The 24,652-nt window shown below is 40.2% G+C and overlaps 1 protein-coding gene across 1 annotated transcript; it reads left to right on the forward strand.

Moving 5' to 3' along the window:
• The first annotated feature begins 18,056 nt into the window (after window positions 1-18,056).
• LOC131820915 (melanoma-associated antigen B16-like) lies at window positions 18,057-19,151 on the forward strand. The gene has a single exon (XM_059156786.1). It carries the CDS (start codon window positions 18,117-18,119, stop codon window positions 19,149-19,151), a length of 1,035 nt encoding a protein of 344 aa, XP_059012769.1. The 5' UTR covers window positions 18,057-18,116.
• Window positions 19,152-24,652: the final 5,501 nt, after the last annotated feature.

A 24,652-nucleotide genomic window follows, 5' to 3' on the forward strand; every position in this document is an offset into this window, starting at 1 on the left:
TTTTTATCTAGGTCAGTTTTATGATCTTAAGGTTATGAGAAACCTGTACTCAGAGTTTTTTTCCATGAGTCTCATTGAAGATGAAGATGAAGCAAACTTGCAGGGAAAAGTGTAACTGTCTATAAATGATAAAAGACTTAAAAATGGACATCATTAAATATCTGATTAGAATGCAGTTGACAAGGAAAGTTTGTTGTTTCTGTGACACACAAAATTGCAAGACAATAATGTACTAGGTAGGGCATCACATTTCTAGGAGTTTCATATGACTTTTAGAACACTTAACTTAAATAACATATCTACATAAATATAGTCTAAAAGAGTTTAATATCACTTATTTGGCAGTGCTTTTATAGGGGTTTAGGGAAGGCTGGCCCACAGTCGGCGACTTTAGCAAGAACATTATTTTGAGTTAAAAGCAATCCAAACCCAAGAGATTCAGAAAAAACTCTTGCCTTCCCCTCAACTGCCTTCTTTTACCAGGAAGAGAGCTATTAACATACTCTTTTTTTTTAAGATTTTATTTATTTATTTGACAGACAGAGATCACAAGTAGGCAGAGAGGCAGGCAGAGAGAGGAGGAAGCAGGCTCCCTGCTGAGCAGAGAGCCTGATGCAGGCCTTGATCCCAGGACCCTGAGATCAAGACCCGAGCTCAAGGCAGAGGCTTAACCCACTGAGCCACCCAGGCACCCAACATATTCTTTACCTCAGAAACCTATCCACATAATACAGAAACTTTGTTTTCCAAACATTTTTTACCTTCCTGCTAATAGTCTTTCTCTCCTTTGTATCCTCAGACCTCTAGACCTCTCCTTAACATAATGTTGCTTCCCTATCTTTGGAATTTCCATGTCTGTGTGAATTCCCTATAAGTACATATGCTACCAGATTTGATTTTCTCCTATTAATCTGTCTCATGTCAACTTGATTCTTAGTCCAGTTAGAAGGACCTTGAAGGGCATAGGAAATTCTCCTTCCCCAACACTGTCATACCAAATTAATATAAGCTCAATGTCTTAAAATAATACCACCTGTTTCTTAGTTCCGTATATCAGATTCCAATGTGGTGTGGCAGGGTTCTCTGCTCAAGTCCCACAGGCTGAAATCAAGGTATCATCCAGACTACAGTGCTCATCTAAGTCTTGGTTAGCTCCTTTTCCAAACCCAATGGTTGTTACAAGAATTTGTTTCTTTATGCTTGTGAGACTGAGGCCCTGTTTTCTTGCTGGTTGTCAGCAGCTGGCAGCTGGCTGTTCACACTCACAAGCCATCCCACAACATGGTGCAACCAAACTAAAGTGAGTTTGTTACTTGGTGAGTTACAGGTAGACACTATACCCAGCGGAGTTGTCAATACAAAGAAAACTTTATTTCTACAGATAAGGAGATCATGGGGATTAGTTTTCAAAGCTGTGACTCCCAAAGCAGGCATGAGTGGTTTCTTTTCTTTTCTTTTCTTTTCTTTTAATTTTTTAATTTATTTAGGGTTAGGATGAATATTCAGAAAGGGAAGTTTTTTCATTGCTGTAGAGGTGAGTATAAGTTCACACATACATACTTAGGAAACATGCCTATACATGCATTGTATATTACATTAATGAGGTTCATGCTCCTCCTTAGGCAGGGATTATAACTTTATAATGAGGTGGTGGTAGCTGTCTAGCATTCCATCGTCTGTCTGTGCAGGTGTGAAAAGGTGGCCAAGCTCAAACTGGTCTAGGCCAGCCAGAGCTCTTCTTCTTGTTTGCCTCTAAAAGATAAGGTTACAGGGGGCAACTGGGTGGCTCATTCAGTTAAGCATCTGCCTTCAGCTCAGGTCATGATCTCAGGGTCCTGGGATGGAGCCCCATGCTTGGCTCCCTGCTCAGTAGGGAGTCTGCTTCTCCCTCTCCCTCCACCCATCTCCCCTGCTCATGCTCTTGTGAGTTCTCTATCTCTTTCAAATGAATAAATTTTAAAAATCCTTAAAAAAATAAATAAAAGATGAGGTTAATGGCACCTGGACAGTGCAGTCAGTTAAGCATCCAACTCTTGGTTTTGGCTCAGGTTGTGATCTTAGGGTCCTGAAACTGAGCCCTGAGTTGAAGATTTTCTTTCCTTCTTCCTCTACCCCCTAGACTCACTCTCTCAAATAAAGAATTAAAAAAAAAAAAAAAAAAAGGATAATGTTAACATTCCTATGAAGACAAAAGGGGTCAGTGAAGGTCTTGCTGGTGATATTTTTAACCTCATTAAGTATACAGGGTATCGTTTCAATGGTTCTTTATTCCTTCTTCCTATAGGCCAGCAAGAGCTGATCCCTCTGACTTCTACACATCCAGAGAAACTCAACTGTTTAGCTTCTCACTTTATTGAGTCAGGCCCAGCATAATTTAAGGTAAACTGTTAATCTCTATAAATTAAGGTAAACTGATCTGGAACTTTTGATTACATCTGAAAATTTCTTCCTAGCTTAGTGTTTGATTGAATAAGTAGGGGGCTGGAACCTTGGAGGAACATTTCTAGAATTCTGCCTATGACAGTATGTAATGCAAATTAACATTCAACAGGGCTTTCCAATGTATGTGTTTAGGCTACAGTTAATAGAATGATTGGTTTAGGTAAATGGTTTGAAAAACAAAGCTAATATGTGTATTTTGCATAAAATTTTGAAGATTTTTAGATGATAAATATAAATGAATAATGCACTCTGCAAGGAAGAAAGAGTGTATGTAGGACCATGAAAAAAATAACAATTTATATAGAACAGATGTGTAGGCTTGATATTCTTGAGAAGTTCTTATATTTGTGCTGAAATATTTTTCTTGATTCTGTGATAAGTGAATTAATATAGTGGTCAGAAATCAGTAAGGTTAATTTAGTCTTAAGATTAATTAATAAAGCTGGCACCTGGGTGGCTCAGTTGGTTAAGCCGTTGCCTTCAGCTCAGGTCATGATCCTGGAGTCCAGGGATTGAGTTCTGCATCGAACTCCTTGCTTAGCAGGGAGTTTGCTTCTCCCTCTGCCCCTCACCCCACTCTTGTGCTCTCTCTCACTCTCTTAAATAAATAAATAAACTCTTTAAAAAAAAGTTTACATCATTTTCCTTCTGCATTATGTGCTGTGACTTCCTTCCTCTTTTCTGCTACAGACATGCACCATTCATATGTACATGTGCACACAAGATGTGAACGCATGCATATATTTCAATACATATGCATGCACTAAGTAGAACACAAAGGAAGTTTCTTAATACATCAATTACACAGCTATAACAAGGCATCCAGTTGTAAGATCATTCAGTGAACTATTCCAATAAATACAGTTGCTTCTTTGCTCAGTTATAAAATCCATCAACCAGTGCTTGGCATAATCCAGAACTGGAAAAATAGATTATGCTCATGTAAGGAAACAGAGGAATGAGAGGAATCAAGGAAATGTTCTGGAGGAGCAATGTGAACAGAATTTGAAATTTTTTGTCATGGCAACAACAACATTGAAAATACTTGAAAATCCAATGATGCTTTTGAAGGGGAGTGGAATATGCTGCTTCAAAGTATGCCTCTTTGGCATAATGATTAATTTGAGCTGATGGCTTTGAGAAACTGTAGACATAAGAAAAGCTCTGAACAGAGAAGTTACCTCTTCGTAGGAAAAACTACATTTATAAAGGAAATTTATATTAGAAAGGGGTCCTTACCAAAGAGACAGCTATTACCAGAGATAACTTTTTTATGTGAGATATTTATTTGCATGGCAAGGTAACCTTTGTGTAGCAAGTATTTCCTCCTCTAACCTTTCCATGAATTCCCCCCACCCCCAGCATCTCTCTTTTGTCTTAAGCTGAGAATGGCATTTAAGGTGGTGACTTGGGTTATTTTGGGGGAGTTACTCAGTTTTCCTGGATCTCTCCCATGTATACAGTAAGTATATAGGTTATTAAACTTTTTTTTGCTTTATTCCTGTTACTTTGTCTTTTATTATAGGGTGGGGTGGGGGGGCAGGGGGCATCTCACTCAAGGACCTAGAAGGGTAGAGAGAAAATAATTCAGCAAATACTTCATTCACCAAAGAACTTATCAGCTTTGTAAGGGAGGGATAAGTTATTCTTCCTACTCCTCTTGAGTTCTTTTGGTTCTTCTAATAATTAATTAAACTGACACAAACAGATTAATAGGAGAAAAAAATATTGAATTAGCATGTATGGAGGTCTTATAGACAGGACCTAAGAAGGGACCAAAGCAGTCAGCTTTTATACATTTTAGACAAATAAATAATACATTTTTGAGGAATTAACAAAAGAAGAAATGTAAGTTTGGGTATTCATTAGTAAAAATCTAAACAGGAGTTGTTTATATAGTCTTCTGAGCCCTGAATTCCTTATCTCAGGTGACAAGGAGTTCTCTCTACCTCCTGGTGCAGAGGGTACCTTTCACATTGGGGATATATTTCCTGCTTTCAGGCAGGCAAAAGGAAGGTCAGAATATTCTTTTTGCATGGCTGTTTCTCAGGTAATTCAAAATAATCAATAGGCCAAAGTGGCACATTCTTCAGCGGCCTTCCCTAAATCCCATTACCTATCATCCAAAGAGTATGAAGACTGGCATGGAATTTTACTCCAAAATAAAGACAAATAAATGGCAGGGAAGCAACCATCAGTTGCTTGGAGGAGGGCAATAAAAATCACTAAAATCTTAGTGAAATGTTTTGATCAAATAATTATAATGATGAGAATCGGCTTATGAATACTGTTTCATAATGTAAATCAGTTAATAGACTAATTGCTGTAAAATTTGATGGACTGGTAGTAATTGGGGGCGTTTAGAGGACAAATGGTGAATCAAAGATCTAAGAAAACCTTTTAGAATTCAGTAAAGCTATAGAAGAGACTTGGAGTTGGATTGTTAAAGAAAGAGGAGGCCCTAGAAAAGAAATGACTGATTTGATCAATTGTGGAAGTCTCTGTTTCCATGATCCATCATATTAACTACACTTTTCTAACCAAATTATATTATCTCATAAAATAAAATACAAAGTTCTCATACATTATAGCTTCCTTAAAACATCTAAAGTAAAGATAAAGCAAGGGTGGGTAAATTTAGTTGATGCTAAAACAAAAAAATTAGATGTCATACATGAAAAAGAAATAGATACTTTGTGATGTAATAGTATCCAAATGTTATGATAACAAAGGTCAGGAAGAGTAGATTTTCAATTTCTGCATTAATTCTAAAATGAGCAGTGTTGATGAGCACTCAGTATCCTGCAGACAATTAAAACACCAAGAATGAGTTCAAATGAATGGGTTTCAATGATTAGAGTGTCTCCATATCCATCCCAATGATCATTAAGAAAGAAAAATATTTTTATGGAGTACATGAGGTTGACTGGTCATGTTTATTATCTGATGGATGACTTAGACTATTTATATATTTATATATTTCATTTTTTAAAAAAATATTTTATTTATTTATTTGACAGAGATCCAGGTAGGCAGAGAGGCAGGCAGAGAGAGAGGAGGAAGCAGGCTCCCCACTGAGCAGAGAGCCCGATGCGGGGCTCGATTCCAGGACCCTGGGATCATGACCCGAGCCAAAGGCAGAGGCTTCTGCCACCCAGGCGCCCCAACTTAGACTATTTAAATCATCAGGATCTTTGGAAACTAGAAGTATGCAAAGAAAAGTCAATTAGGGTAACCAAATGTCACAAATAATTTATGGTTTATTTTATATTTAGAAATTCAAAATCTAATTCATTCCCTGTGTAATTTAAAAGTTCATATAGACTTTTTCCACTTGGATGTCATTTATCATATATCTCTATGTAGTTAACATTTGTTATGTCTATGGTTTACCATTGTTACAAGTCCCCATTGTATGTCCCCAGTTCATAGTTTCTTTTTTTTTTTAAAGATTTTATTTATTTGACAGACAGGCATCACAGGTAGACAGAAGGCAGGCGGAGAGAGGAGGAAACAGGCTCCCCACAGAGCAGAGGCCCGATGTGGGGCTTGATCCCAGGACCCTGAGATCATGACTTGAGCCGAAGGCAGAGGCCTTAACACACTGAGCCACTCAGGTGCCCCCCCAGTTCATAGTTTTATTCTCAGCTTTGCATACCTTTTCTTCTACATCCATGACGTACTTGGTAGGAATCAGTTAATTAAGTTTTCTTGCCATAAATTACATGCCAGGGACCATGAACCTTCAGAACTTCCTACAGATAGTTAAGTCAACAATTTTGCTAAATTATTGCCAAGTTTTCTGGGATATATTCAGGTGTATGTCTGTATACATGTGTATTTATGTGATGGTTACATGTCTAGTGTATGACAGACAGGCTAATCAGAGTGTCATTCTAAACCTCTACTCCAACACTTAGTTACCTAATAGCTGTGGATACTGGAATATTTTTTTTAATGTTTCTCTGCTTCAATGTTTTTAAAGATGAGAAGGCAAAAAAGTTTATAATGAAGATTAAATATGAAAATGTACATAAAATACATATTCTTAGCATCTGATATATACTAAATGTTAAATAATAGATATTAATATGTCTATGTAACATGTCATATATATGTGTATGTATATATATATATATATATACATGTAATAAACACAGACATGTACATATTAAAAGATCAGAGAGAAATTTACCACTTGTGTTAAAATAACTGCGTTTCTCTGATGGGAGTTTGTATTTTTCTTTATACTTGGCTGCACATTTCAAATTTTCAGTTTTCAGGTGCCTGGGTGGTTCAGTGGGTTAAGCTTCTGCCTTCAACTTGGGTCATGATCTCAGGGTTCTGGGATCGAGCCCCACATTGGGCTCTCTGGTCATGGGGAACCTGCTTCCCCCTCTCTCTCTGTCTGCCTCTCTGCTTACTCGTGATCTCTCTTTCTGTCAAATAAATAAATCAAATCTTTTTAAAAATTCAGTTTAAAATTTGTAGTTATCACATTTGCAATGTAAAAATAAAGATAAATATTTGTTCACTTTGAAAAAGGTGATCCTAAACTAGCATATCAGAGAATGTGGTTAGCAGGAATAATTTTTTCATAATGACAGTTTTTAAATAATGGAATAGGCTACTGTGCACAATTATGTATAGATTTTCTTTGTGGACATAAGATTTCATTTTCTGGGATAAATAATCAGTTGTATAATTTCTAGTTCATATTGTGAATATATATTTAGTGTTTTGGGTTTTTGGTTTTTTTTTTTTTACTTTTCACTAATATTCAGAGTTGCTGTACCATTTTACATTCCCACCAACAATGTATGGGTCATCTAGTTTCTCTGCATTGTTATCAACATTTGGTATTGTTACCATTTTTTTTAAATTTTAGGTGTTCTGATAAGTATATGGAAGTGTCTCAACGTGATCCTTATTTTACATTTTCCTGAAGTGTAGTGAAGTTGAACTTCTTTTCATGTGCTTCCTTGCTATCTGCATATCCTCTTCAGGAAAATGTCTCTTCATATCTGTATAGGAAAAAATTCAATTTTCTACTTTCTTCTGTAAGGAAAAATCCATTTCTTCCATACTATATATTTCTGTCCCATGTGTCTCCTTTACTAGATACACAGAACACTCATACTTCTGACAATTCTGGTCACCAGATATATGGAGGGGTTTTTTTCTCCATAACAAACAATTCTCTGTGACACCAGCTGGGTATCCTACAATTTAACTCAGTTCTGACACTATCCACCCAAAGATGAGGAGGGCTCCGTTCCACAACACTGTCACCATCCACCACCTTGTCCCCCAGCCCCAACACTTCCCCCTCCCCCAGCAACACACATTTAGAACACCAGTTGCAGGCCCAGGTTGTCACCTATGCTTCTAGCCAACTTCAGAGGTTCCCAAGACCCCCTTCTTGGGTTTGATTCATTTTCTAGAGCAACTCATAGAATTTATTAAATGATACGATGAACAATATAGATGAATAGCCGGATGAAGAGGTCCGTAGGGTGAGATCTGTTATTTGCCCTACTGGAAGTTCTCCTGACCCACTATTGGGATTTTATGGTGGCTTCCTCAAGCAGGCATGATCAATGCCCCTCTCTCCCCTCTGGATAATGGGGAGAGAGGCTGATATTTCCAAGCTTCTAATCATGGCTTGGTTGGCCTTTCTGGTGACCAGCCCCCATCCAGGAGTCATCCAGGAGTCCACCCAGAGTCACCTCATTAGAAAAAATTATGGCCCTAGTGCTCTCACCACTTAGGAAATCACAAGGGGTTTTGAATCCTTGTGTCAGGGATGGGGTCAAAGACAAATATTACAACAAGAGATGTGAGATATTCCTAATGTTCTTATCATTTAGGATTTTAGGGGCTCTGTTCCAGGAATGGGAGCAGAGACCACTATATGTATTTTTTATTTCACAATGTCACAATGTCTTTAACCTTTTTTTTTTTTTTTTTTTTTTTTTTAAGATTTACTTGTTTTTGTGTTAGAGCAGGGAGAGGGACAAAGAGAGAAGGAGAGAGCAAATCCAGACTCCTACTGAGCACAGAGCCCAATAGGGGCTCTCACAGCACTGAGATCATAGCCCAACCTGAAATCAAGAGTCTGACACTTAACCAACTGAGCCCCCCATGTACCCTATTTCCTAATTAAATTGTTTCCTTTTTTAAATATTGAGCTTTCAGAGATCTTTAGATATTCCACATATAAATCTTTTTTACATAGGTGAATGCTTAAACCGACTGACCTACCCAAGCACCCTGTTACAACATTTCTTTAAAAAATTTCATAACTTTGGGACGCCTGGGTGGCTCAGTGGGTTAAGCCGCTGCCTTCAGCTCAGGTCATGATCTCAGGGTCCTGGGATCAAGTCCCGAATCAGGCTCTCTGCTCAGCAGGGAGGCTGCTTCCTCCTCTCTCTCTGCCTGCCTCTCTGCCTACTTGTGATCTCACTCTGTCAAATAAATAAAAATTTAAAAATCTAAAAAAAAATTTCATAACTTTACATTTTACATTTAAATCTGTTATATTTGAATTTATTATTTTTTTTAAAGATTTTATTTATTTATTTGATAGAGATCACAAGTAGGCAGAGAGGCAGGCAGAGAGAGAGGAGGAAGCAGGCTCCCCACCGAGCAGAGAGTCCGATGCGGGGCTTGATCCCAGGACCCTGGGATCATGACCTGAGCCGAAGGCAGAGGCTTTAACCCACTGAGCCACCCAGGCGCCCCATATTTGAATTTATTTTTATGTAAGATATGAAGTTTAGGTCAAAGTTTGTTTTTTCCCTAATGAATGTTCAATTGCTCCAACATCAGTTTTAATAAAATCTATTCATCCTCCATCTAATTACTTTTGCAACGTTGTTGAAAATCAGTTGTCCATAGTTATGTGGGGTTATTTCTACAGTCTCTATTCTGTTCCAATCATCTATATGTCCATCCAACCATCAATATCACAGAATCTTGATTACTATAGCTAAATAATGTCTCAAAATATGATAAAGCAGTTCTTCTCATTTTACTTTTCTTTTTAAAAATTGTTTTAGCTATTCTAGTTCCTTTGCCTTTCTGTATAAATTTTTAGACAAGATTATGTATATAAAAAATATTGCTAACATTTTGGTAGGAATTGTGTTAAACCTATTTATTAATAGGTTTAATTAATTAATTGATAAGAATTGATATCATTACTATGTTGATTCTTTTAATCTGTGAACATGCTAAAGCACTCCATTTATTTATATATTATTTCTGGGTGCCTGGTTGGCTCAGTTGGTTAAGCGTCTGCCTTTGGGTCAGGTCATGATCCTAGGGTTCAGGGATTGAGGTCCAAATTGGGCTCCCTGCTTAGCAGGGTTTCTGCTTCTCCTTCTCCATCTGCCTTTCCTCCTGACTTGTGCTTTCCCTCTCTCTCTCTCTCATTTAAACAAAAAATTCAATCTTTTAAAAACTGTATTTGGGGGCACCTGGGTGGCTCAGTGGGTTAAAGCCTCTGCCTTCGGCTCAGGTCATGATCCCAGGGTCCTGGGATCGAGCCCCGCATTGGGCTCTCTGCTTAGTGGGGAGCCTGCTTCCCCCTCTCTCTGTCTCTGCCTGCCTCTCTGCCCACTTGTGGTCTCTGTCTATCAAATAAATAAATAAAATCTTTAAAAAAAATGTATTTGATCTCTGGATTTTGTTCTTTTCAGTAAACAAGGTCTGATGTTTTCTTAGATTTATACCTTTGTATTTCAGATTTAGGGTTTTTTTGAGCAATTGTCAATGGTATTGCATCTGTAGTTTCTATATGTTTATTGATATGTAGTTCAACAACGTACCACAAAAGAAAATGAAATTGAGTTTACTACTTATAGATCTTGGAGAAAGTACATACTATGCCTTGAGGGACCACATAGGGAGATCAAAGCTGAATGTAGAAAGAGGCAGGACATGGAACACATGTCTTCATTAGTGTTCCTGGGTGAGTCCCAGGCCTAGGCTGGATTGGTCAATTCAAACCAAAGAAGCAGAGTTTTGGTGAATTACAAGGGATCTTATCTAAGGGGTACATCAAAGAAAAGGTTCTGGGAGGGAGGGGAGAAACTTGATCAAAAGAGCTGTTGGTGAAGTTGTATCAGGAACTTAACATTTGCTTGTGAGTCTTCAGGATGCTACCTAGGGCATGCATTTGCAGGAGAGGTTAATGTCAGTTTAAGGTCCCTGCAGGCTGCTTGGCCAAACAAAATGAATGCCAAGGCAAAAATACTATGGAGTAGCTGAGCTAAACTCTCAGCAACTTCAAACATACTTATAGATTTATCTGTGTTTCTTTTCAATTCTATCAGCTTTGGTTTCACATATTTTTCAGTTCTTTTGTTTGGTGAATCCACAGTAAGCATTGCAATATTTTCTTGGTTGATTGACCCTAGAGCTTGTAGAAAGTACTACAGTCATGGCAACACAATGACCTCATGTCAGATTTTGAACCTGTAGAATTGTAAAATAATACATTTTTGTTGTTTTAAGCTGCTAAATTGATGGTAATTTGTTAAGGCAGGAAGAGAAAACTGATACGCTAGGATAAGCAATTCGTGCTATAAATTTTTTTGAATTACTGCCTTACCTGCATTCCACAGATTTTGATTTACTGTATTTTATTTTTTCATTTATTTATTTGAACACAATTTTAAATTTACCTTGAGAAATACTCTTTGCCTATATATATTTTAGAGGTATGTTTAATTTCCAATGGTTTGGAGATTTCCCCATTACAGCTCTGTTTTTGATTTCTAGTTTCATTCCATTATATTCACAAAACACACTCTATCATTTCATTCTTTTGCCATTGTTGAGGTTCTTTTATTACTCATGATATGGTCTAACTTATTGAATATTCTGTGTGTGCTTGAAAACAACATGTGTTCTGTTGTGTTGGGTTGTGTTCTATAAATATCATTGTATCCTGTTGGATTGTGCTACTGTTCAGTTCTATACCTTTATCCTATATTTATAACCTCTAAATCCTTGATGAGTTCCTTTCTATTACTATTGCTGATCCCTTGGAGAGAGGCGTTTAAATCTCCAACTATAAGCATGGATTTGTCTATAAATCCATTCAATTCTCTCAGATTTTATATTATGTCTTTGAAGCTCTTCTGTGTGAGCATGCATATTAAGATTGTTGTGTTTTTCTTGGGGGGGTCGGATGGGTTTCAGAATTGTCAAGTGTAAATGTCATGAAACAAGGAAGTTTGAGGTTTTGGAAACTGCCACTTCTTCAATGGGAGGTAATTTTAAGTTTAATAGGGTGGTGGGCCAGATAAAGCTCTTGGAGTGGTAAACAAAGGCCAAACACTTGGATGATGTAACTTAGAGTTGAGAGACTAGGCCTGGAATGAAAAACTGCTCACAAAAATTACTTTGGTATCTTAGATAAACCAGAGAGAATTTCCCCCTGCAGCAGTACTGGAAGGAGTTGTGCACTCATTCCCAGGCAGTTGAGCTCAGTACACAAACTGGGTGTTTTAGGAGTATTATGTCCCAAGAGGTTCTGAGAAATAAGCTAGCTTTGTTTCTTATTTTCCAATCCAAATCTTTTTGATTTATTTCCATTAGTTCCCTATATAGGATCTTCATTAAAATATTGAGTGGAAATGGTGATAGCAGGCATCCTCATCTCCTTCCCAGTTTTAAAGGCTCTCAGTGAATTGACAGCAAGTATAATGTTTACTGTAGAGTTTTCCTAAGTATCCTTTATCTAATGAGATAAGACATCTTTTCATTATGAATGAATACTGATTTTTATAAATCAGTTTAGCAACTTAGGAATGATTTTTTTTCATTTAGTATGTTAATGTGGTATACCCTTCGCTTACGTGAGTATGAAAACTGTCAGAATAAAAAGGTTTAAAATGAGTTTTTAATCTGCTTAGAACTAGAATTTCTATTAAGTGTAAGGGAGGATTTTAGTCACATTTGTTTTTAATATGAATATCAAAATATACCAGTATGATTTCTTATTAAAAAAACAATATTCTTTCCCCTACTTCTCTGAGTAGCTAACTTTAATACACCAGGACACAAGATATAGTGCATCTGTTTTGGAGCATGGTATTCACTTCTTTTGGTCTATTTGTCTATGCCAACACCTATACCACAAACTCTTATTACTACAGTATTTAATATCACATCTTTCTTTTCAAGAGTGTATTAGCTATTCGTAGCCATTTGCAAGCCAATTTAAATTTCAGAATTACTCCCCACTCATCCTGGAGTCTGCTTCTCCCTCTGACCTTCTCCCCTCTCATGCTCTCTCTCAAATAAATGAATAAAATCCTTAAAAAGAATAAATTTTAGAATTATCTTGTCAGCATTCACACAGAATTCACATATATATAAACATTTACAAGTAAAAGCTATGTGGCTTTATTGAGGATGAGGGATTATGGTCATTAATAGGTTAAATTTGAGGAAAATTAACATGTTTACATAATTGAAACTTCCATGTAAAAACATATTTTCCATTTACTTAAGTCTTTAGCAATTTCAATAAATAATAGTTATATAATTTTTCCATAGTTCTTATATTTTTATTATATATATTTTTAAGAATCAGGTATTTATTATGATAATTTACAAGATATTCTTTAATTCATTATCCTACGTTGCTACCAAAAAGAAAGTGTCTCTTTGTTTATTGACCTCATAGCCAGTAATTTTATTTAAAGGCATTTTTATTGATTTAATAGTTTAACATTAGTATATTTTCCTCATATACACTTTATTCATGTTAATTATACTGACATTGTTTCTTGTTTTCTGGTTTCTATCTCTGTGATTACTACTGCTTCCCGTTACTTTTTTTGTGTGTGTTTATTAAAATATAGACTACAAATGGTGAAAGCAGGCATTTTTCTCTTCTTCTCAATATTAAAAGGTTTCAAGTTTTCCACATGAGATATGATTTTTACTCTGGGGTCAATGTGCAGAAATCAGTGGCTTTCTTATACACTAACAATGAAAATACAGAAAGGAAAATTGGAGAATCGATTCCATTTACTATAGCACCAAGAACCATAAGATACCTGGGAATAAGCCTAATCAAAGAGGTAAAGGATCTGTACTTGAGGAACTACAGAACACTAATGAAGGAAATTGAAGAAGACACAAAAAGATAGAAGACCATTCCATGCTCTTGGATTGGAAGAATAAACATTGTTAAAATGTCTATACCGCCTAAAGCAATCTATACTTTTAATGCCATTCCGATCAAAATTCCACCAGTATTCTTCAAAGAGCTGGAGCAGATAATCCAGAAATTTGTATGGAATCAGAAGAGACCCCGAATCACTAAGGAAATGTTGAAAAACAAAACAGGGGGGCATCACGTTACCTGATTTCAAGCTTTATTACAAAGCTGTGATCACCAAGACAGCATGGTACTGGCATAAAAACAGACACATAGACCAGTGGAACAGAGTAGAGAGCCCAGATATGGACCCTCACCTCTATGATCAATTAATCTTCGACAAAACAGGAAAAAATATACAGTGGAAAAAAGACAGTCTCTTCAATAAATGGTGCTGGGAAAACTGGACAGCTATATGTAGAAGAATGAAATTCGACCATTCTCTTACACCGTACGCAAAGATAAACTCAAAATGGATAAAAGACCTCAACGTGAGACAGGAATACATCAGAATCCTAGAGGAGAACATAGGCAGTAATCTCTTCGATATCAGCCACAGCAACTTCTTTCAAGATATGTCTCCAAAGGCAAAGGAAACAAAAGCGAAAATAAACTTTTGGGACTTCATCAAAATCAAAAGCTTCTGCACAACAAAGGAAACAATCAAAAAAACAAAGAAGCAACCCATGGAATGGCAGAAGATATTTGCAAATGACAGTACAGACAAAAGGTTGATATCCAGGATCTATAATGAACTCCTCAAACTCAACACACACAAAACAAGCAATCATATAAAAAAATGGGCAGAAGACTTTTTGGTAGATATCCTTTGTCTACTTTGAAAACATACCTTCCCTCATGAAAGAATAATGATTATTTTTATGAAACACATTTCTCTATCAATTGAAATACATTTTTAAAATTGATCTCTTGATATGGTATGCCAGTCCTTAACCTATTTGGCTTCAGATTCATTCTTCAGTCTTGTCTGTTCTGCACTTTTCTAAACACAATTCGTGGGGTGCCTTGGTGGCTCAGTGGGTTAAAGCCCCTGCTTTTGGCTCAGGTCATGATCCCAGGGTCCTGGGATCGAGCCCCGCATCAGGCTCTCTGCTCAGCAGGGAACCTGCGTCCTCCTCTCTCTCTGCCTGCTTCTCTGCCTATTTGTGATCTCCCTCTGTCAAATAAATAAATAAACAAAGTCTTAAAAAAAATAACTAAACACAATTCAGAGGCGTCAGGATGGCAATTCAATTCAGCCAACAGGAGAACTCACAGGAGATTGGACCCCAGGAGGATGGGAGTGCCCCAAATGTCTGTCCTTCCTATTCATCAGGTAGCTTCTGGTTTAATTACTGTATCTTGATTCCAAGGGGCGCCTGGGTAGCTCAGCGGGTTAAACCCTCTGCCTTTGGCTCAGGTCATGATACCAGGGTCCTGGGATCAAGTCCAACATGGAGCTCTCTGCTCTGGAGGAAGCCTGATTCCCCACCCCACCCCACCCGCCTGCCTCTCTGACTACTTGTGATTTCTGTCTGTGAAATGAGTATATCTTGATTACAGCCTTCATCTCTGATAGCCCACCATAGATGCCAGCCCCTGCCTGTTTTGCGTTCCAGCTTCATTTTATACTGAGGCTGGGACGTGACCCATTCCACAATCGGCAAGAGTTTCAGGAGGTAAAGTCACCAAGAGTTTGCCAAGCTACGGCATTTCCCAGAAAGCCTTAAGTCACAAGAAAGGGGCCAAAATGAGAACTCCCAGGAAGGAGGACAGAAGAGGCCAAAACCAGAGAATGACAGTGGGTCACACAGACATGGGCCAGTGCCTACTTTGAGCCCTGCTGACCCAGGCAGGGCTCTCCAACTGAAGCATCCCCTCGATTCCTCTTGAGGGTTCCAGGGGAGGGAGGACATTTGCTGAGAGGCATGACACAGGATCACGGGCGGGATTAATTCCAAGGCTACAAGAAGTCAGCAGGACTCTAATGAGGGACCAGCAGCAACCACCACCATGAAAGAGCCTGGCACGCACAGCCCGGCCCTTGCTATTGGCCCGGAAGACCCCAGGAAGGTGTAACCGGATGTGACGCCCCTGATTTCCTCTTCAAGACCGTCTGGCTGTGCGGCATTCCGTCTGGGGCTGTACGGGATTCGACCTGAGGTGCGTGGAACCACATCAGCAGAGGGAGGATTCCCAGGGTCTGCTTGGAGTCAAGTAAGATTCCAAATGAGAGCTGAGGAGACCCTGTATCACAGAAATGAGGGGACACATTAGGCGAGAGCCGCGGTCCAACTCCGGGTAACCCCAGCCCCGTCTATCAGGCTGGTCTACGACACACTTCCTGTTTGCGATCTGATCGAGGTGACAGCGTTTCTGTTGCGGGGCTAAGAGTTCCTTGACCTCTTGGTAGTCCAGAAAAGGCCTCCCGAGTGGGTCCTGAGGGGCCCATCGACCCCAGACAGTGGCGGACTCGGTGAGCCTCGGTCAGTCTGTGAGCCCCGGAAGGGCTTGGGCAGGGGCGGCAGAAGTATTGCTGACTGACTTCAGCCTCCAGAGTCTGAGGGAGGTGAGAGCTTAGCCTGAGGCAGGCAAGAGGTTAGCCCGAGGCAAGAGGTTAGCCCGAGGCAGGCGGTGTCCTGTGGGAAAGGAAGGAGCCTCAAGCCCCACGGGGTCTCCAGTAGGAGTCCCGGCGAGGACCCCAAGTGAGTGCTCATGTTTCCCCGGATCTTGGGTAGAGGTTGTGGCACAGCTTTAAGCCCCTGTGCTCAGGTCTCCCCTGTCCGGCAGACGAGGTGTCGCCTCACTTCCCTTCTGGGTGTCTCGGACACGTGGGGCCTTGATTGGAAGGTGGAACCCCAGGTAATCGATGGCAGCGGGCACATCACCTACCAGTATTGGACTAGCACTTGTGAGGATGGTGGGACCGACCAACTGATTGATGGCAGAGGGGCTGCACAGAGCCCCTCCCCTGTTGTCAGCCCTGAGAGGCCCAGGGAAGGGATGGCAGGCAGAGGGGACTTTTCCTTTCCTCCTCTGGGGCTCAGGAAGTTAAAGCATTTGTTCAGTCAGGAGGAGTCCTAGACCCTGGCAGTTTTCATTGAGTTACGTCTGAAGGGCAAAGGTCCCAGACAATGACGGTCAGGAGTCTTCTAGTTCACTTCCTACGCTGGGCACCTAGGGGATTGGGACATAGTCAGATGCAGCAGTGGACAGGGTGACCAGGCGGTACTGGAGTCCATGTGGACATACAGAGTCAGAACTGAAAAGGATCCACCCCAAAACATAGGGTCATCAAAGAGACCCTGGATCTTTATCAGTCCAGAGAACTCTGCACAGAGACTACAGGAGAAGATCCCCCTTCTTTGGGGGGTTGGAGACAGCTGGGATCCTTGGTGTATGTACCTATATCATAGGAGGTCATCAAGGAAAGGGATCCAGATCCTCTCACAGGTCTCAGTAGGAACTTGAGTGAGATCCCACAGGCAGATGTACCCACCCCGGAAAAGAGGGACCTTTACAGTTTCTACCTCCTTCTGTCAGTCCAGGAAACCCTTAAAAGAGGGGGAAAGGAACTGCCCTTCTTCACTTCCTTCGTAAGTCGTGAGGATAAGGCATTCTTAAATACAGAATGGTTGACATTACATAGAAGGGTCAGACCTGAGACCCGACCAGTTGCCAAGTCAAGAACTCAGAGTGAATACTGAGGGTCCGCTGACACCAGGACAGTGCAGATCATGAGGAATCCTGCCCTGAGCTGTTGTCAGCACTGAGAGGCTATGGGAGAGGCTGTCAGTAGACATGTGCCCTAATTACCCTCTAGGAATCAGAAAGTGGAGGCTTTGTTCTGAAGGGACAATGTTAGGTCAGCAAACGAAGGGATCCCAGGACCTGGCTGGATTCAAAGTAAGCCAACAAAGTGAGAAGTGGGGGGACCATCACCAGCAGTGTAGATAGCCTCCACACAGTTTAGGTCCCGCTGTCAGCCTTGGGATGTCCCAGGTAGGCCTTCTGGAAAAGGTACCTGCATCAGTTGTCTCAGGAGATGTGACTTTGGTCTTCAGGGGGCCATCCCATATTAGGATAGGGGAGGTACACCAGGTCCTATCGAAAGCCAAGGCAGCGCACCTGAGGGGGGAATGAATGGATCACCCTCCTCAGAACAGAAATGGCTGTCTAGAGCCCAACCACCGCATGCTTTCTCTGGTCTCTGAGAATTCTCAGCCGGGGTTTGCTGGCTGCATCCTCAGGAGCATTCAAACTCCTCCCTTCATTGTTCTTCAGGGGCATAGCAACCAAATGGTTGGGAGACCTGTGAGGCCCTAGAAGAGTGTTCCCAGGAGAAGTCCACTGGAGGCAGTTTTATCAGAGCCACCCCAGTGGGGTTGAGCAGCCGAGGCCACTCACGTCTCCTTCTTCCTCTTAGGCCGTGATTCCCCGTTGCCCACTCTCCTCTCCTCACTCCTGTCTATTGCTACTCATAAAGGTCAGCATGCCTCAGCACCAAAAGAATCCACAATGCTTATATGATCAGTGCTTTCAGACCTGCAGTGAGATCCAAGATATGGAGGTTGGCCAGGTCTCCAAGACTCTGCAAGAGACCCATCTGTCCTCTTATCCTCTGATACCTGGCAGTTCCAAGGAGGCTCCTGATGCTGGTAAACCCAGTACCCCTGAGAGTCATCAGAGTTTCTGCTCATCTTCCATCGCCATGACAACCACCTCATCAGGTGAATTGAATGAGGGTGCCAATGGCCAAGAAGAGGAGGTTGGCACCTCATGGGCTGGGCCCACCCCCAAGAATGTTCCCATACGTGCTCTAGATGAGAAAGTGATTTCATTGGTCAATTTCATGCTCTTCAAGTATCACATGAAAGAGCCCATGACAGAGGCAGATATGAAGGTCGTCATCAAAGAGTATGAAGACCACTTCACCGAGATCTTCCTGAGAGCCTGTGAGCACATGGAGATGGTCTTTGGCCTTGATGTGAAGAGAGTGGATCCCACCAACCACTGTTATGGCCTCTTCATCAAATTGGGCCTCACCTATGATGGGGTGCTGGATGGTGAAGAGGGCATGCCGAAGACCGGCATCCTGATCTTTATCCTGGGTGTGATCTTCATGAAGGGCAACAGTGCCACCGAAGAGGAAGTCTGGGAAGTTCTGAATTTGACGGGGATATATGCCGGGCAGAAGCACGCCATCTTTGGGGAGCCCAGGGAGCTCATCACCAAAGATTTTGTGAAGGAAAAGTACCTGGAGTACCGGCAGGTGGCCAACAGTGATCCGGCACAGTTTGAATTCCTGTGGGGCCCGAGAGCCCACGCTGAAACCACCAAGATGAAAGTCCTGGAGTTTCTGGCCAAGGTTCATGGGACTGACCCGAGCTCTTTCCCATCTTCGTATGAGGAGGCTTTGCAAGATGAAGAAGAGAGCGCCCGAGCCAGAATTTCGGCCTGGTCCACTTCTACTTCTGGGGCCACTGGGCCTTCTAGGGCCAAGTCCCGTCATTTCTCTTGCTCCTAGAGAAAAACCTGAGGCAGGTTTTTCAGTTTGTGTTTGAGAAAGGACAGTTAGTCTTCATAGAACTTAGGTCTGGTTTGGGGCTGAAAGGAATATGGTAGATATGCCTATGTGTTCCTACATTATTGTGTAACTTGAAAATTTATTCTTTTTTAACATAATGTATTTGTTCAATTATTGTTTCTTTAACGTAGATTTAATTTAATTTAGATTTAATTAGCTTTGAAATCTACAGGTTTATGGATGACATTGGTCACACATTTAGTGTTATAATGAATTTTATTTTTTAAAAGATGTATTTATTTGAGAGAGAGAGATAGACAGACAGACAATGAGTCAGGCAAGGAGGAGCAGAGAGAGAGGGAGAGAGAAACCTTAGCAGACTCTGTGCTCAGCCTGGAGCCTGATGCCAGGCTCGATGTCACAACCCTGAAGTGGATAGCAAGAGTTGGATGCTCAACCAAGTGAACCATCCTGGTGTCTCTGCTGTAATGAATTTTAATAGCAAGTTTTGTTTTGTAAAAGAAATTGTGTAGACATTTATCTTATTTTGTCATCTGGAATAAAAACATGGCATTGCTATAGGCTATTCCTTTAGAAATGTGAACAAAATCTATATTCCGATAATTGCAGTCAGTAGAAAAATAGAGAAAAAAATCTAAAAGATATTCAGATGTTGGCATTCCTATACTTTTTATTTCTTGTTATGTAAAATTAAATTATATATGCATGGATTTTCTCTGGTTTTTTAAGACTGTATAAGAAACAGTGCTTAATAAATTAGAACTCATGTTCACTGGATCCTTTATTCCCCAAACTTTTATTGAATACCTAGTCTTTGGAAAGCACTGCACTACTTCTGGGAATGCTAGTATAATGACTCAGTACCTGTCCATAGGATGTTAACATATATGAGCAATCATCCCTTAAGGACAATGTGGGATCTTCAAATACCTAAGGAAAAGTAAAATGGAGTGGTGTATAAGTATAGGTGGAAAGTCCAAATGAGACTTGTCAAAGTTTCAATGCAGTCACATATGGCAGTTTTGGGCTTCTGGAAACTTTCAGAACTGAACTTTCAGAAACTTTCAGAACTGAACTTTCTTTCAGTGGAAGTAAATTTTACATGAAGCTAGGTGATAGGCCAGATGAACCTGAAATTATCATGAGCACAGACAGGTCCCTGAAATGGTGTGCCTCAGAGTTAAAACCCAAATGTCTGGAGTGGCAAACCGCTATTAGGTGTTACTCTTGGATCATGAGTAAGCCAGAGAGAAATTCCGATCTGGAATGTGAATGGAAGGACTTCTGCATTCTTGTCCTAGCACAGTTGATCACAGTGCATGCACCGGGCATTTTATACACATCATTTGTAAGGAATTTCTGGAAAATATAGATGGTGCTCCATTGAGATTAAACACACAGAAGCCACTGAGCTGACACTGTGCCATGACCTAGCCATTGCCCACTTCATTCAAAGCAAAATTAATTAAGCTGTCTTCATTGTAATTTGTCAATATTCTGAATCTCTACAAGGTGAAGCAGTGAGTGAGTGGAAGAGTTGTTCCTTCACAGAAATTTTAGGATCTGTGAATTACATCCACCTGGAGGAGATATTCCTAAACCCAAATTAAATAACACAAAATTTGAGGGGAAATTTTTATAACGTTTTACTTGCTGAGGAACATTTTTGTCTGATTGGCTATAGCATGTCCTATAGCACTTTATCTTTTCTGAGAAGACATGGGTGGGGGTGGCAGAATTTGATATCTACATAATGACAGCAGTAACTCTCATTCACCGAAGTTCTGAGATATGCCAGGCAATGTGCCATGTGCTTTATATACTCCATACACTTTCCAAGAGTCCTAGCAGGCATGACTTATCAAACCAAATTCACAAATTAAGGGGCACCTGGGTGGCTCAGTGGTTTAAGCCTCTGCCTTCAGCTCAGGTCATGATCTCAAGGTCCTGGGATCGAGCCCCGCATCGGGCTCTCTGCTCAGCAGGGAGCCTGCTTCCCTTCCTCTCTCTCTGCCCGCCTCTCTGCCTACTTGTGATCTCTGTCAAATAAATAAATAAAATCTTTAAAAAAAATTCACAAATTAATATCCTGAGGCTCAAAGAGCTTGTAACTGTATTGCATTTCACATGTTTAGTGTGGGAAAGAGATGACATTAGACCTCTTCTCTGAATTCATCTAGAATGTACTCTGTTCCATTCTTCCCAGCTTGAGTCAGGCCTTCCATCTCCTCATTTATTATTCTTCTCACTACTCCTTAATGCCTTTCACTATATAGAAAGAAGGTTATTGTAACAGGAACTGAAAGAAGGTTTAAAGAAGGAAAGTTAAAATAAGAAACACAATTGGGGGAATACCTGGGGGCTTAATTTATCCAAGGTTTTCTACCCTCTCCTCAAGATTCTTTGATTGATGATTGTCTCCGGCTGGCATTTTTATTCAGCTCAGCTGTCTGCAATATGGTGACCTTCCCCTGGGTTTTCTCCAGTGTGTGCTCTTGTCCAGACTGGAACCTGACCTACTGGTCAGTTCTCTAACACCTCTTCTAAAAGCTGCACATTGCTTCCAGAGGAGCAAACGGGTCAAAAATCACCTACTCTGTCCTTGACTTAGAACATTTCGACTTCCTGGTGGTCCCATTTCTCACCATATTATCCCTGTGATAATAACATCCTGTTGTCTATAAAAGGTAATTTTGACATTGAAATTTAAATCTGGCCACCCATTTGGGCATCTCTACCACATTCTTAAAATATTTTCCCAAAGAGGTGGTGAGTATAGTCATGTTTGTCATAGAATCTACTAGTTTGGGGATAGAATCCTGAAGTTGGAGAAGGAGTTTTGAGACCACCATAGTATTTGCAATATAATTTTAATGAGCTTTATTTTCACACTGACCAATAGAACTCTGTGTTTATCTATGTGGTAATAACTAAAGTCTCCCTCATAATTGGTAGTTGAGGAAAGATTCAAAGATCACAAAAATTAGTGCAGAGTAAGCATATACTGAGGATTATTTTCCTAAAATTCCTGGAACCCTTATAGGAGGTGAAACATTGTTTGACAGACATGCTATCTTTGGTTAAAAAGATAAAAAACCCACTGTCAAAAAAAGGCCCCCCAAATAAACAAACGAAATGTTCTCCTAGCCACTTATCTAGCCACTTGACTGAGGAGAAAATCTTGGTTTTCCCTTGGCCTAATGGCACCTGTACAACTGTTCAAGGCATGTTCGTACATCTTGAAGGGGGCAGATACTCACCAGTTTTGACAGAGCATTAACAGGAAGAAGAGAATTCTCACCCTATTATGAGTTTAGAAGTTATTGCATCAGTACAAGGAGTGCAGTTCGACCAGTGAACTGGTGCAGAAAGGTACTACTGAATGAAGAAGGCAGAATATTTCTGCTGATATGTTATAGGATCTTTTGGAAAATTTGATGTGAGCCTGTGTTTGGAAGCAACTGACATCTAGCAGAATCTCAAAAGAGTTGGGGAATTTCAAGGAAATTTGGCCTCTTCAAAACTCCCAAGAAATAAAGAGGGTGGCTGTCCTAAAAATTCTACTAGTCCTATCATATTGAGCACCTACTATGTAACAATTTATGGGGAGTTTGCAAGTGCTCGTCTATATCTTCTCCTTCCTGGGCTTATGGAGCCACTATAATACCCAGTGCACTTTTTTTTTTTTTTAAGATTTTTAAAAGTGTATTTATTTGACAGAAGGAGAGAGACAGAGCACAAGCAGGGGGAGCAGCAGAGGGAAAGGGAAAAGCAGACTCTCTGCTGAGCAGGGAGTCTGATGCAGGGCTTGATCCCAGGACCAGGGGATCGTGACCGGAGCCGAAGGACAGATGCTTAACCGACTGAGCCACCCAGGCACCCTACACAGTGCACTTATAGTGGAAAGGATCATGTAACTAACCTTTGCCATTGGTGAGCAGAGACCATATTTGTCATTTCCAGGCTAAAGCATTTGATATTAGTTTGCTACTTTCCATGTATTTTTCTTACATTCATCAATAAATACAGAAAGCATGTGTTTGTGGGTGGACCTAGAAGAAGCAAGCAGCCTGGATCTCTATGTCACCTGTTAGCCCAGAATGTCTACCAATTCACATAGAGAAATAAACTTTTATTGTATTAAGCTGTTTTTTTTTTTTAAGATTTTATTTGTCAGAGAGAGAGCGAGTGAGAGTGAGCACAGGCAGACAGAGTGGAAGGCAGAGTCAGAGGGAGAAGCAGGCTCCCTGCGGAGCAAGGAGCCCGATGTGGGACTCGATCCCAGGACGCTGGGATCATGACCTGAGCCGAAGGCAGCTGCTTAACCAACTGAGCCACCCAGGCGTCCCCATTAAGCTGTTCTTATTTCGGATTTTGTATGTTCTGTCATTTAACAGTAACTTTCTGGCTAAAAGACAGCTACTTTTTCTGGTGTTAGGCTTATTTCATTTTAATTACTAAGATAACTGTGTGTATATTCTTTTTTAAAATTTAAATTCAATTAATTAACATATAGAGTATTATTGGTTTCAAAGTTAGAGTTTAGTGATTCATCAGTTGCATATAACACTCAGTGCTCATTACATCAAGTGGCCTCCTTAATGCTCAGCACCCAGTTACCCCATCCCCCTACCCACTCCCCTCCAGTAACCCTCAGTTTGTTTCCTATAGTTAAGAGTCCCTTATAGGGTTTACCTGGGTGGCTCAGTGGGTTAAGCGTCTGCCTTCAGCTCAGGTCATGATCCTGGGGTCCTGGGACTGAGCCCCACGTCGGGCTCCCTGCTCACTTGAGAGCCTGCTTCTCTCTCTCCTCACCCCCTTATGCTCTTTCTCACTCTCTCTCTCACACAAATAAATAAATTCTTAAAAAAAAAAAAAAGAGTCTCTTATGGTTTGCCTCCCTCTCTGATTTCATCTTGTTTTATTTTTCTTTCCCTTCCCCTCTGGTCATCTGTTTTATTTCTTCAATTCAACATATGAGTGAAATTATATAATTGTATTTTTCTGATTGACTTATTTCACTTAGCTTAGTTCCATCCATGTTGTTGCAAATGGTAAGAATTTTTTTTTTTTGATGGCTGAGTACAGTGCATATATTCTTGTTGCAAGAAATTCTACCCAAACTGAGAAATCATAATTGTCCCCCTTTACAACTCAAAAATTCTGCCCCTTCCTCAAAGGTGAACATAATTAATATCTGGCATATATTATTTTAAAGCTGATTCTAGTTTTTCTCCTTATGTAGATTTAGTATAGTAATATGTTGTGCTATTTTTTATATACATGGGTTTACTAATTTTTTTAATTCCTTCACTGTTCCAATCCAATGTATAGTTTTATCTTAGACATTGTGGTTTTCTTTTTTTTTTTTTAAGATTTTATTTATTTATTTGACAGATCACAAGTAGGCAGAGAGGCAGACAGAGAGTGAGAGAGGAGGAAGCAGGCTCCCCGCTAAGCAGAGAGCCCGATGTGGGGCT

Source organism: Mustela lutreola, chromosome X (assembly GCF_030435805.1).
Source record: "Mustela lutreola isolate mMusLut2 chromosome X, mMusLut2.pri, whole genome shotgun sequence".
NCBI lineage: Eukaryota > Metazoa > Chordata > Mammalia > Carnivora > Mustelidae > Mustela > Mustela lutreola.

Excerpts from the sequence above, each read along its gene's own strand:
- LOC131820915 (XM_059156786.1), top strand. The coding sequence starts at position 18,117 with ATGCCTCAGCACCAAAAGAATCCACAATGCTTATATGATCAGTGCTTT.